Genomic DNA, 13,935 nt, shown 5'->3' with positions numbered 1-13,935 from the left:
TAATCATCAGAAAAGTCAAATGAAAAATGACTTGAACAGGCAATTCTTCAATCTTTCATCATACTTTCAACCCTTTATTAGGGGAGAAATGGGTTTAACTCTGTTGCTATCTGATTGGCAAAATAATTTCTGGGCTTATCCTACTTTTATTGGGGTCAATTTAATTTTATTACAGTTCCTCAAAATTTCAAATTTTCAAATTTCAGACTAAAAAAAGCCAGCCTTTTGAATGTCAACCCGCCAATCCAATATGCCAAGAAGCAAACCCCAGAGAGTTTCTACTCCAGCTTACATGTTATTAAAAACATGACCTATTTTCAGATCCCTCTTGAAATGGGAAAAGTATAGGTATTTCCTATCGGTTCTATGCTGATTAAATATTTGACATTGCATGAACACAGTCCACATTCAATGCTCTCTCAGATCACATAACCATATGCTTTGAAAGTCATTCACTGAACATTTAGCCAAATGAAACTATGCCTGCTCTGAACCAGATCACTGGTGGTCATGGCATGACATCAGTTTTTAAAAACTGGGATGTTTAACTTTGAGTAACAGTTATTAATACAAACTGAATTGGACAAGTATCCTTGGGTCAGAGAGAAGAAAAAAAATTAGCACAACTTAACATATTTATAGGGCTATAACCTTGCTTTTTCTTCAGTGGAGAAAAAAAAATCACTAAATGTTTTTTAATCCACCTTGTTTTTTCTCAGTTCTTAGAAAACAAGACAAATTCCTCTTTATTATACAAGATAATTTTCAAAGTAAAACCCAAAATCTAATTGGTAAGGAAGCAGGAAGAAACCCCGAAGTTGTCTATTCAAGATAATATTGTGTGTACAGTATTCAAGTAGACAACAGAGTGGCAGTAGCTAAATGTTCCCTTGACTAGCAGCAATCTAGCACGCAGGCAGTTATCATGTTTTAAACAAATCCTTGTTTGCATTAACATCATGTTATGTATGTATCACCCTGGTTTGTGTTGGCATCTGAGAAGAACTCTTTCTTATTCAGAGAGCTTTTGAACATCTGAATTCTTGATCTTAGCTATTGGTGAATATTATCCTATGGTTATTTGTAACCACTACCTCTTCTTCCATTTTCTATTAACCCGCTAATAGTGACTGTGGAAAGTAAATTCAAAGAGTGATTAAATGAATCATTTTCATTATTAACACCTACCTTGCATTTTACAGGTACATCTAGTGGTGTACCACCTTCTGGAGAAACCAAGGGCTTTGTTACAGTAAACTGGTCCAGTGTGATATTATTACAAGTATAAAAAATATTCCATTCTGTATCAAAACTAGGCACATGCCTTTATTTATAGTAACAGAAGTTAACAGAGTTGAGCAGTTTTGCCTTGGGTCCTGTTTCTTGGCATCCTACATCAGACAAACACATCTCTCAAAATATCTCTGCCCATAACTCCAGGGATCTAGTCTCAGGGTTATCTGTAGGTAACGGAAGGTGAAATCACACTTGGATCTATAGTGGTGAGTAACTAAAAGCACAACCTCTCATTCATATTGCTTTAAAACATGTACAGCATATACGTTTCAAAAAAGGAAGAAAAGAATATATTGATCTCTTTGTGGTACTGAACCAACAATATGGTATGATGCAAGGCTTTAACAAATGATAATCATAGATACAAATTTTTCTGTAGAGTATGTTTTAGACAAATGTGTCTTTTTAATATGTAAATCCTACACTGTAGGTTGTTCTTTTTTATTTTTTCTTTTGTTTTTGCAGTGGTAGAAAATGCTGAATAATTGTCCGTGAGTGTGAGCCAAAGATTCAGGTTCATTACTGAGATCCCCAGAATGCCAATATTTGCAATGCAAACACTTAGTATCCCACTGTGTGAAGGGCTCTGACACATGCCTGCCTGCCTGCCTTTCGATGGAGAGTCTCCATTGGAAGTCCTCCTGCTTCCATAGACCCTGCTTTTGATACAGGGGCAGCTGCACATGGCTGCCTCTTAATCTAGTAATTTACTGTGCCATACTGTCTTAACTGATTACCAACATTGACAGAGAGACAGTAGTGTGAGGGGCGGGCCTTCAAATCATTTTCATGTTGAACCTCCTGGGTCCAGCTACCTCCCCTTCCACAACAGCACCATTGTTTTTTCTGGGCACATACTCAAGGTCAATGCTGTTTTTGTGCTTGCCTTTCCCTCGGCTCCACACAAAAAGGAGAAGAAAACAAAATAAAACCACTCCCAGGAATGTGAAGCAGCCCATAGCTGTAGACACCAGTATTGTTTTAAGGTCCAGGGAAAAAGTATTGGCATTGGTGCCATTGGAAATGGTGTCATTGGAGTCGGTCATGTACATAGGGGTCCTGTTCGCATAAAGAAAACGATCTGAAGCGAATCCCTTCACAGTTAAGGAGGCTGTGAAGGTATCATTCCCAGCAGCATTGCTAGCGATGCAAACGTACATCCCGCTGTCTTGATCCTGGGCAAAGCGGATTTCCAGGGTGCCATCACCCAACACGGTGGCTCTTCCATTGGACTTGGTGGTGATGAAACGCCTTCGGGGTGTCACCCAGGAAATCACAGGCTGCGGGTCTCCATCCGCACTGCATTCTAGCTGGACCGTCTGCCCTTCATCTACTAGCAGATGCTGCAACTTCTTTTCACGGATTTTGGGTTTTTTGCAGGTAAAGTAAAAAGAAAGGGCAGTGCTATGGAAATCCTTGAATGACCTCTCACGGATGGTGTCTGGGCCAGCACACATAGGTTGCTGGCCACCAAACTGCAGGGTGGGCTGTCGCTGCAAGATCCACAGAAGGCGGCAGTCACAGGCCAGAGGGTTGTTGTTAATGCTCAAGACCTCCAGAGCCCTAGGGGAGGAGAAGACATTCTCTTCCAAAGTTTCCAGCAGGTTCTGAGACACATTGAGCACGCGTAGGAAGCGGAGCCCTTGGAAGGAGTGAGGCTCAATGGTGCGAAGCTGGGCCCCCACTATATGAAGCTCCTGAAGGCGGATCAGGTCAGAGAACATGCCTGCTTCAATAGTGCTGATGGGATTGTAGGAGAGGTTAAGGTGAGTCAGGTATACCAGGTGTTTAAAGGCAAGGAAGGGTACAGTAGACAGATTGGTGTTGGTGATTGAAAGGGATGTGAGGTTGAGACCGTAGAGGCTATTGGCAGGCATCATATCCAGTAAAGGCCAATAGTCAATCTCTAGGTGTTTCAGGTGGAACAATCTTTTAAAGGCATACACAGGCATATTGTTGATATTGAGATGCTTCAGATGCAGGCTAATGAGGCTGCGGAGGTGGGAGAGGGCTTCTGTTGGTACTGCTGTTAAGTTGCATTTCTCCAGGGTGAGCTGCTCCAAGCTAAGAAGCCCACTGAATGCCCTGTGTGATATATAAACCAAATCATTGTCCCCCACTTCTAGAGACTTCAGGTTATGTAGATCTTGGAACATGTAGTCTAGTAAAATGACAATCTTATTCTCACTAATGTCAAGCTTAGTGAGATTGGACAGCCCCGTGAATACTCCCAAAGGGACCAACTTTAGACGATTGCCTTTTAGGCGGAGGGAACGCAGGTTAAACAGATTGTTGAATGCTCCTGGTTCCACATTGGCAATGATGTTGTCACTCAAGTCTATCTCTTCCAGCAGAGGATATGATGTGAATTCTTCAGGGTTGACGCTTTTTAGCCTGTTTTTACTGAGGTCCAAGATTTTGGTTTCGATAGGAATGCCCTCTGGGATGGCGATCAATCGCCTTCTGTGACAGCTAACAGATTTGTTCTGGGCAGAGCACTCACAGCGAGCAGGGCAGCCAATGGTGGATCCCATGAAGATTAACACCACAGCCAGACCCAGGAATGGCTGCCAGCATGATATGGCCGTGTGAAGCATGACTCCACTTCTTAGTCTACACCTTGGTCACGGGTCTGCATGGAAGGGACAAAAGAAGGGAGGAAGAGAAGGTGAGTTAGGATAGAAATAGGTGAAGGGGCATAAATAGGGTAGCAAGTGTAATGGAAAGGATGCTGGATTTGGAATCAATCAGATTTGGGCATAAACCTGAGGGATGACCCTCTTAGTAACATGTTCTTGGTCAAGTTATTTAATCTCTCTGTATTTTAGTTTTCCTGGCTGTGAAATGGGGATAATAATAGTAATAGCTTCCCAGAGTTGTCATGACAATTTCAATGTTTGACAAGTATAAAGATAATGTGTGACACAGCCTGTGAGACAACACAGTATAAATTTCACACTCAAAGGCTCGATTTTAATTCAAATGAAAGAAACAGGTCAACAGCTAAGAAAGCAGTTCAGTTTGAATCAGTGTCAGCATCACTAATGTTTAGGATATCATCGTCTATTCAAAACAAAGCTAACAGAAGTTTCATTCTATATCAGGCCTTTAGGTGCAACATACAAAACAAAGTTATATTCAATGCAAGGTGTTGGAATGTTTTTCTTCATGTATACATTTTCTACTTTTAACCTTTGAATTTTAATGTATGCATCTTTCATAATTTAGCACACTTTAATTTATGAATGGATTTTCTTATTTGAGGCAAACAAAAGATCCTCAAAGTATCCCTGTATTGTTTTTGTGTTTCTCATAGGAATGAGGCAGAATCAAGATACAGGATGGCTATAATAAAAATGCTCTTTTAAATGATTTTGAGATAAATATTGAGGAATGGGAAGATAAATAATTTTCAGAAAAAAATATCATTTAATGATAAATGAACTATCCCTCTTTCACATTCAAACAAACTCAGTGGACCTGTTAAAGTGAAATTAAATAGGTAGCAAATGAGAACGGAAATGAGTATGTTTTAAATGTGGATAGTTTAGCAGATACTGAATCCAACTGAATAATAAGAGGTATATTACTGAGCTCTGCTTTTCAACTTGGGGTTCTCAGGGGTACACTTTATCCATGAACACCATATTTTAATTAAGCTTCAGTAGTTTGAAACAATACTTTTAGATAAAGAAGTATTTCATAAACTTCAACATTCATTCCTGAACTGTAAAGAAAAATTAGTAAAAAAATAATTATCCGATTACAGTGTTTACATATATATCTATGTCTACAACAGCATATCTATATGTAAACAAATTTATGAATAAAAAATAACAAGTAGGATCAAACTTAATGGTGAATCACTAAATCACTAGAAAATTTTCCTCCAAATGTAGAAACAAGGCAAAAACCCAGAAAGTGCTAGCAAATCAATTAGGAAGATAAGAGCTATAATTTTTGGAAAATATGTGGCAAAACTATCATTATTCACAGATCAAATTAATGTCTATCATGAAAACCAATGGAAATAAACTAAAATGATTAGAACAGTAGAATAAGTGACTTAGCACACTACAAAATAAATATAATTTTAAAAAAATTTTCTTGTCTACACAAACCATTTAGAAAATACTAAATTATTTCAGTCATGGCATCTCAAAAACATCAAATTCCTTAGTATAAACTTAACAAGAAATACATAGAACTAATATGACAACTATTAAACCCTATCAAGAATCAAAATTACTTACTAAAAGAGAGATGTACTATGTATTTAGAAAGATTAAATATTATAAAAACATTAATTTCTTTTTCCATAGAACACACATTACAAAGAATAATGTTTTAAGCTCGAAAAATTAATTCTAAAGTTCATTTGGAAGAAAACATATATGAAAATAATCAGAAACCGTAAAAAAATTATGAAAACACCTGCCATACAATGCATTCACACATAAGATACAAAACTATAATAATAAATCAGCATGCTATTTACATAAAAATAAAGTCAAGAAAACAAAAAGTAAGGAATTATATCTAAATATATTTGAAAAGCCAGTTTATGTTAAAGGCAGCATTTTAAATCAGTGAGAAAAATACAAATGATTGGCTTGATATTTCGTGGGCAAATTTGCATACTAACTTTACTTCTTCCAATAAAGTAAATTCCAGATGAATTAAGGATTCAAATGCAAGAAGAAAACATGTACTAGAAGAAAATTCAACAATTTTATAATGTTAGAGTTAAGTAGCATTTTCTGTGAATAAAGTTAGAAGCCAGGAAGGAATGATTGACTCTGTTGTACACATTTTTAAAACTTGGTATAACAAATAACATGCACATGTGATTGCTAAACTGGAGAATATATTTAAAACATATGTAATAGATAAAAAGGTGAATGCCAATAGAAAATTAGGAAATGAGTATAATAACATTAAAAATAGCCAATAAGTATAAGAAAAGGTGATTAACTACTAGTAAGCAAAGAAATGCAAATTTAAAAATAGGGGGTATGTAGTTTTTGCCTGTCATATTGATAAAGTTTGATAATCATTTTTAGCCAGAATTAACAAGGTAGAAGAAAATGAACATCCACATACTGATATAAGGAATAAAAACTGGACATTAATTGATATACTAGATTTAAATATATTTAAGTTCAATATGTTAATTCTTTTGACTCTTTTTTTTCCTATTTCTAGAAATGTATCATTAGAAAGTAAGTGAACTAATATACATATGTTTGTTACAGGTTTGCCTATAATAGAGCAAAATGGAAATATGTAACAGTAGGAATTTAGTTATGTAAGTTATAAAACAGCCATAAAGTAAAATACCATCTAGCCAATACACTGTAACCCTTGACTGCTAATATGGTTTGGCTGTGTCCCCACCCAAATCTCATCTGGAATTATAATTCCCATAATCCCCACATGCTGTGGGAGGTAACTGAATAGTGGGGGTGGTTATCCCCATGCTGCTGTTCTTGTGATGATGAGAGTTCTCCCAAGATCTGATGGTTTTATAAGGGGCTTTTCCCTCTTTGTTCATTCTTTTCCTTCCTGCTGCCATATAAGGAAGGATGTGTTTGCTTCCCCCTTCAGTCATAAGTTTCCTGAGGCCTTCCCAGCCATGCTGATCTGTGAGTCAATTAAACCTCTTTTCTTTATAAATCACCCAGTCTTGGGTATTTCTTCACAGCAGCATGAGAACAAACTAATACAACTGTGTACTTAACATGGAAAATGAAATTATATATGCTGTACTCACATTTGTATGTATGAACATATATATTTATATATATATGAATATACAAACATGTATGAAAGGAGAAAAATGGAAGGATAATAACAAAGATGTTGACAATACTAACTTTTTGAAGTGGTGGGATTAATGGTGATTTTCACTTTCTTTTTATAACATTATGAATTCTGAATTTTTTCAAAAATGTACCTGTATTACTTTTATAATTAGAAAAATAAAGATAATTTCTGAAATATTTTTCATTGATACATAATATTTGTACGTATTTATGTGACAATGTGATATTTTGTTACATGCATAGAATGTAATGATCAAGTTAGAGTATATAGAGTATCCATCACCTTGAGTAGGTATCACTTCTATGTGTTGGGAACATTTCAAGTCTTCCAGCTGTTTTGAAATACACAATATATTATTAACTACAGTCACTCTACTGTGGAACATTAGAACTGATTCCTTCTGTCTAACTGTACGTTGGTATCCATTAACAAATCTCTCTTCATCTCCTCCCTTGCTCCTGGCCACAGTTCCCAGTGTCTGGTATCTATCATTCTACTTTCAGCCTCCATGCTATCAACGTTTTTAGCTCCTACATTTGAGTGAGAACATGTGACACTGTCTTTCTGTGCTCGGCTTAATTCACTTAATATAACGGCCTTCATTTCTATCCATGTTGTTGCAAAAAACACTTTATATTTTCTTTTTGGTCGAATAGTATTTCATTGTATATATGTACCACATTTTCTTTATCCATTCGTCTGTTGATGGACACTTAGATTGATTCTGTATCTTTGCTACTGTGAATAGTGCTGCAATAAACCTGGGGGTGCAGATATACCTTTGATATACTGTGTATTACTCCATTTTCATGCTGATGATAAAGACATATCCAAGACTGGGAAGAAAAAGAGGTTTAATGGACTTACAGTTCCAGCAGTGGGATTGCTGGATCATATGGGAGTTCTATTTTTAGTTTTTCTGAGAAATTTTCATATTGTTTGACATAGTGGCTGTACTAGTTTACATTTCCACCAACAGTGTTAAAGAGTTCCCTTTTCTGCACATCCTTACCAGCATAAATTATTTTTTGTCCTTTTAATAATAGCCATTCTAACTGGGGTAAGATGATCTCTCAATGTGGTTTTGATTTGCATTTCCCTGATGGTTACTGACGTTGAGCATGCATTTTGTTTTCATATTCCTGTTGACCACTTGTATGTCTTCTTTTGAGAAACGTCTACTGATGTCCTTGAAATTATTTTGACATTCAAAAAGTCATGCATATGTTTTACAATAAAAGATAAAATTGCATGGCCTTTAAAAAAAGGCTCAACTAAGTCATGTATTTAAATGTCTAATGCACAGAATAATTCATAGAAAATTATAATTTATTTAGTTACCTTGACATTATTCCTCCCTCATCAATTTCTCCACCTCAAAGAAGGTGGACTTTTAGGTAGTAAAGATTGTGATATTTGCCACCTAAATTAAGAAGCAAACTTAAAACGTGTCAATGGTTTGATTTTAAGTATACAGCTCAATGAATTTAGAAAGATGTTTACACCTTTGTAAGCACCATCACAATCTGATACAGAACATTATCATCATCCTCTTTACCTCTTTTCAGTCTATCCCACCCTCTGTTACTGGCTTAAAGTAAGCACTGATCTGCATTGTCACTATAGATTAGTATTCATTTTATATAATTTTATATCAATGAAATCATATAATATATACTCTTGTGTCCGGCATCTTTCACTCAGCATAATGTTTTTGAGATTCATGTTGTTGCATGTAACAGTAATTTGTTCTTTTTTTATGTCTGGTAGTATTCTGTTTTGTCACAACTTGCTTATCAATTCAATTATTTTTGGAAGCTTGGGCTGTGTCCAAGAGCTGCTATGAATATTAATATAGACATCTTTGTGCATACTTATGTTTTTTCTTAAATACATACCTAGAAATACATACCTATACATAGGGTAGGAATATGTATAGTATTTATAAGAAACAGGCACATCATTTCCCAAAGAGATTATAGCATTCAGCATTTCCACTAGCAATGCAAGCGAGTTTCATGTGTTCCATATCCCCTTCGACATGGATACTGACTTTTTTTTTTTTTTTTTGAGACAGAATTTCACTCTTGTTGCCCAGGCTGGAGTGCAATGGCATGATCTTGGCTCACTGCAACCTCCGCCTCCTGCGTTCAAGCAGTTCTCCTGCCTCAGCCTCCTGAGTAGCTGGGATCACAGGCATGCGCCACCATGCCTGGCTAATTTTGTATTTTTAGTAGAGACGGGGTTTCTCCATGTTGGTCAGGCTGGTCTCGAACTCCCGAGACCTCAGGTGATCTGCCCGCCTCAGCTCCCAAAATGTTGGGATTAGAGGCATGAGTCACCGTGCCTGGCCATTCTTGTGGGACTATCCACAAGAATGTGTGTTATCCATTCTTGTGGGACTATATTATCTCATTGCATTTTCCTCATAACTAGCAATGCCGAGCATCTGTTTGTCTGCTTATCACCCATTTAGGTAGATTCTTTGGTATATTTTATGTTCAACATTTTGCTCACTTTTAATTGCATTTTTAAATTATAGAGCTATAAATGTTATGTATATATTCTAAATACAAGTTCTTTATTAGATATATGTATTGTGAGTATTTTATGCCCATCTATGGTTTACCCTTTTGTTTTCTTCATATTTCTTAAAGAGCAGAAGTTTTAAAATTTAAATCTATTTTAACTTTTTTTTAAATGATTTATCTTTTTGGTTTCTATTTAAGAGCTCCTTGTCTATGCCAATGTCTTGAAGATTTTCTTCTATGTATTCTTCTGGAAATTTTTATGGTTTTATTATTTACATTCAAGTCTGTGATCCATTTTGAATTAATTTTTGTGTATGGTATTAAGTAGGGAAGATGATTTATTTTCCTCCTACAGCTATCTAGTTTTTTTGTAGTGCTATTTCTTAAAAAGACTTTCCTTTCTGGCCAGATATGGTGGCTCACACCTGTAATCCCAGCATTTTTGAAGGTTGAGGTGGGAGGATTGCTTGAGGCCATGAGTTTGAGATCAGCCTGGGCAACAGAGCAAGATCCCATATCTACAAAAATAGAAAATAAAATAGCCAGGCATGGTGGCATGCATCTGTATTCCTAGCTACTCAAGAAGCTGAGGTTGGAGAATTGCTTGAGCCGAGGAGTTTGAAGCTGCAGTAAGCTGTGATTGCCACTGCACTCCAGTCTGGGTGACAGTGAGACCCTGTCTCTACAAAAATATAAATAAGTTAATAAAAATAATTAAGTACTTTCTTTTCCCTATAACATTACCTGGGGACATTTATCAAAAATCAATTGACCATATATGTACATCTCTATTTCTGCTTTCTATTCTGCTCCACCAGAATAGATAACAGTATGTACATCTGTACTATATTATACCAGTATGGCTGTCTTGGTTACTGTAGCTTTTATTTTTTGTTTGTTTGTTGGGACAGAGTCTTGCTTTGTCACCCGGCTGGAGTGAGGTGGCGCAATCTCGGCTCACTGCAACCTCCGACTCCCTGGTTCAAGCTATTCTCCTGCCTCACCCTCCCGAGTAGCTGGGATTACAGGCACGCGCCACCAGGGCCAGCTAATTTTTGTACTTTTAGTAGAGACAGGGTTTCACCATGTTGGCCAGGATGGTCTCGATCTCCTGACCTTGTGATCTGCCCACCTCAGCCTCCCAAAGTGCTGGGATTACAGGCGTGAGCCACTGCGCCCAGCCACTGTAGCTTTTTATCATCAGTTTAATTCTTGAAATCAGATGGTGTTATTCATCCAATTTTTGTCTTCTTTTCCAAAAATCCTTTGGCTTTTCTAGATCATTTGAATTTCCATATAAATTTTAGCATCAACTTGACGATTTCTAAAGAAATTTTCTGTGATATTGACAAAAATTGTGTCGATTCAATTAATCTATGGAGAATCGATATTATAACAGTATTGAACAACTTTCCAATCCACGAATGTTGTACGAGCTTCATATCTTTAGGTATTCTTTAATTTCCTTCAACAAATATTTTGTCGTCTCAAAATAAAGACAGTTTCATTCTTTCCTTTCTAATTTGTATACCTTCATTTTTTGTCTTTCGCATTTGTTAGTACCTCTCGTACAATGTCAAATATAAGTGCTGAGAGCTATCTTCCTTCCTTTCCTAATCTTAGAGGACAATTATTTGGTTTTTCACCATTAAGTTTGATGTTAGCTGTGGGTTTTTCATAGATGACCTTCATTAAGATAAGGAAGTGTTTTTTTCTTAACTAAGATTTTTTAAAATTACAAGTGAGTACGGAATGAAAAAATGCTTTTCTGTATCTATGGAGATGATCTTATTGTTTTTCTCCATTATTCTTTTAATATGGCAAGTAATACTGATTAATTTTTGAAGATTAAACCAACCTCACACTTCTGGGATAAACCTTACTTTGTCATTTATTGAATATTGTATTTGTAATATTTTTTGGAATTGTTCTGTTAATATTTGGTCAATAGTTTTTCTATTTCATGAGAATTTTTGTCTAGTTTTTAGTTTCTTTGTGATGTATCTATATACTTTTAGTATCAGAGTACAGTAGTCCCTCCTTATTCATGATTTTGCTTTCTGTGGTTTATTACTAATGGTCAACTGTGGTCCAAAATCAGGTGAGTACAATAGTTATTTTAAGGGAGAGTGAGAGAGATACTACATTCATATAACTTTTATTATCGTATATTTTTATAATTGTTCTATTTTATTAGCAATTTTTAAAATCTTGTATTGTGCCTAATTTACAAATTAAACTTTATCATAGGTGTGTATACATAGGGAAAAACATAGTATTTGTAGGATTTGGTAGTGTCTGCAGTTTCAGGCATCCACCAGGGAACTTGGAACGTATACCCTGTGGTTAAGGGGGGACTACTGCAATACAGTTCTCACAAAGCCAGTTAGAAATTGTTCCTTGATTTTTGTTCTCTTTTTCCTAAAGAGTTTGTATAGAATTTTTATTATTTATTTTAAAAATATTTGGCAGAACTTACTTGCGAATCCAAACAGACCCTAGAATTTCTGTGTTTGAATGTTGTAAAATACAAATCGATTTCCTTGGCAGATATTGGAATATTTATATGTTCTATTTCCTTTTTGTGTCAATTTTGGTAATTTGTTTCAAGAAATTTTGTTATTTCATCTAAGCTATCAAATTTATTGCCTGAAGTTGTCATAAACTTCCCTTATTATTCTTCTAATATCTGAAAATCTAGAGGTTATGTGTTTCATTCCTAATATCAGTGAGTTGTACCTTTCTTTTCTCTTGATAAATCTAGAATTTTTTCAGTTTTATTAAAATTTTCAAAGGACCAACTTTTGCTTGTATTGATTTTCTCTATTGTGTGCCATTTTTATTTCATTAATTTCTGTTCTTATCCTTATTATTTCTGACTATTTATTTTGTCTTCAGTCTAGTCTTTTAATTCATTTTAGCCTCCTAAGATTAGATAATTAATTTTGGACCTTTCTTCTTCACTGATGTAAGGTATAAAAACTATAAATATCCCTTTCTACATTGCTTTAGCTACATTTCACAAATTGATTTTTTATAAAGTATCATTCTGTCGAAAACATTTTCTAATTTACTTTGTGCTTCCTTCTTTGTCCCATCTAAATCATCTTCTAAATCCCCAACAAAATTCCCTTCTTTAGGATTTAGTTGGTTTATTCTTAAATGTTTAGGTCTTCTTCTAAATATATTATTTCTAATTTAATTCTGGGAGGTCAGAGAATACACTATGAAAAATTTCCATCTTTTGAAATCTATTAAGATTGTTTTATCGGACCAGCATATGATCAATCTTGCTGCCAGGCCATGTGCACTTGAAATGGATGTGAATTTGTACTTTTTGGGTGAAGCAGTATTTAAAAGTCATTAAGGCTAATGTGGTTGAATGTGTTGTTCAGCTCTTCTAAATCCTTATGAATTTTTTCTAAGTTATGCTATTAATTCCTGAGAAATGAGTATTAAAATCTCTAACTATGAATGTGAACTTGTCTGCATATCCCTAAGTTCTATAGGTTTGGGTTTCATGTATGTTAAAGCTCTGATATTAAGCACATGCTCAATTTCTGATGTATAAATCATTTATCATTCGGAAGAATCCATATTTGTATCTAGTAATGTTCCTTGTTTTTAAGTCATCTTTTCTGGGGTAATATATTGGGGGTTATTTCATTTTGGTTCATTCTTTAATTTTCAGAAAATAAGATATTAAAATATATGAATGAAAGGAGAATATTCAAGAGAACAACAGGAACAACCAGCTTCCTTCCATTTTGAAATTAAGATTTTTTAAAAAACAAGCTGTTAAAATCTGGTTGCTCTTCTAGTCTAATAAGTTGAGAAACAAGAGTTCTGGTTAATAAATCTAGAGCTGAAACTATTTTCAAATAATTATGTTTCAGTATTCGCAAGTCCACTGGAAACACACTTGAAGCCTAATATTTCCTGGCAGCAGAGGTGAAGTGATAATATTCAATAAAACATGACCTGAGAAGTATCTAAACAGACAATATTTGCTTTGCCATGGAGGATTCCCTATCTTGCAGCAATAATTTCCCCACAGCAAGTACCCTTTGCCTGGTTCACAGTATAACTTTCTGCTGTTTTCCTTAAGCTGTGATTCAGTCATCTGTAACACACAAACTGTGGGGTGACTTTTTTTTTATTTTTTTTTTAATTATACTTCAGGGTTTTAGGGTACATGTGCACAATGTGCAGGTTTGTTACATATGTATCCATGTGCCATGTTGATTTCCTGCACCCATTAACTCGTCATTTAGCATTAGGT

General features: G+C 35.3%; 1 protein-coding gene across 8 annotated transcripts in view; it reads right to left on the bottom strand.

Annotated features, from left to right (window-relative positions):
• Window positions 1-861: 861 nt before the first annotated feature.
• LINGO2 (leucine rich repeat and Ig domain containing 2) overlaps window positions 862-13,935 on the bottom strand; it is a 1,340,276-nt gene continuing 1,327,202 nt past the window's right edge. For all 8 annotated transcript variants that reach the window (XM_058445803.1, XM_032164210.2, XM_058445802.1 and 5 more), the window contains one exon: window positions 862-3,928. In XM_058445803.1, the coding sequence (XP_058301786.1) occupies window positions 2,073-3,893 (1,821 nt within the window). In that variant the 5' untranslated portion in view covers window positions 3,894-3,928 and the 3' untranslated portion in view covers window positions 862-2,072. The remainder of the gene's footprint in view (window positions 3,929-13,935) is intronic.

Source organism: Hylobates moloch, unplaced genomic scaffold, assembly GCF_009828535.3.
Source record: "Hylobates moloch isolate HMO894 unplaced genomic scaffold, HMol_V3 SCAFFOLD_10, whole genome shotgun sequence".
NCBI classification, from domain to species: Eukaryota; Metazoa; Chordata; class Mammalia; order Primates; family Hylobatidae; genus Hylobates; species Hylobates moloch.
Note: the sequence above shows the minus strand (reverse complement) of the source record. Positions and strands in the feature narration are given on the sequence as shown.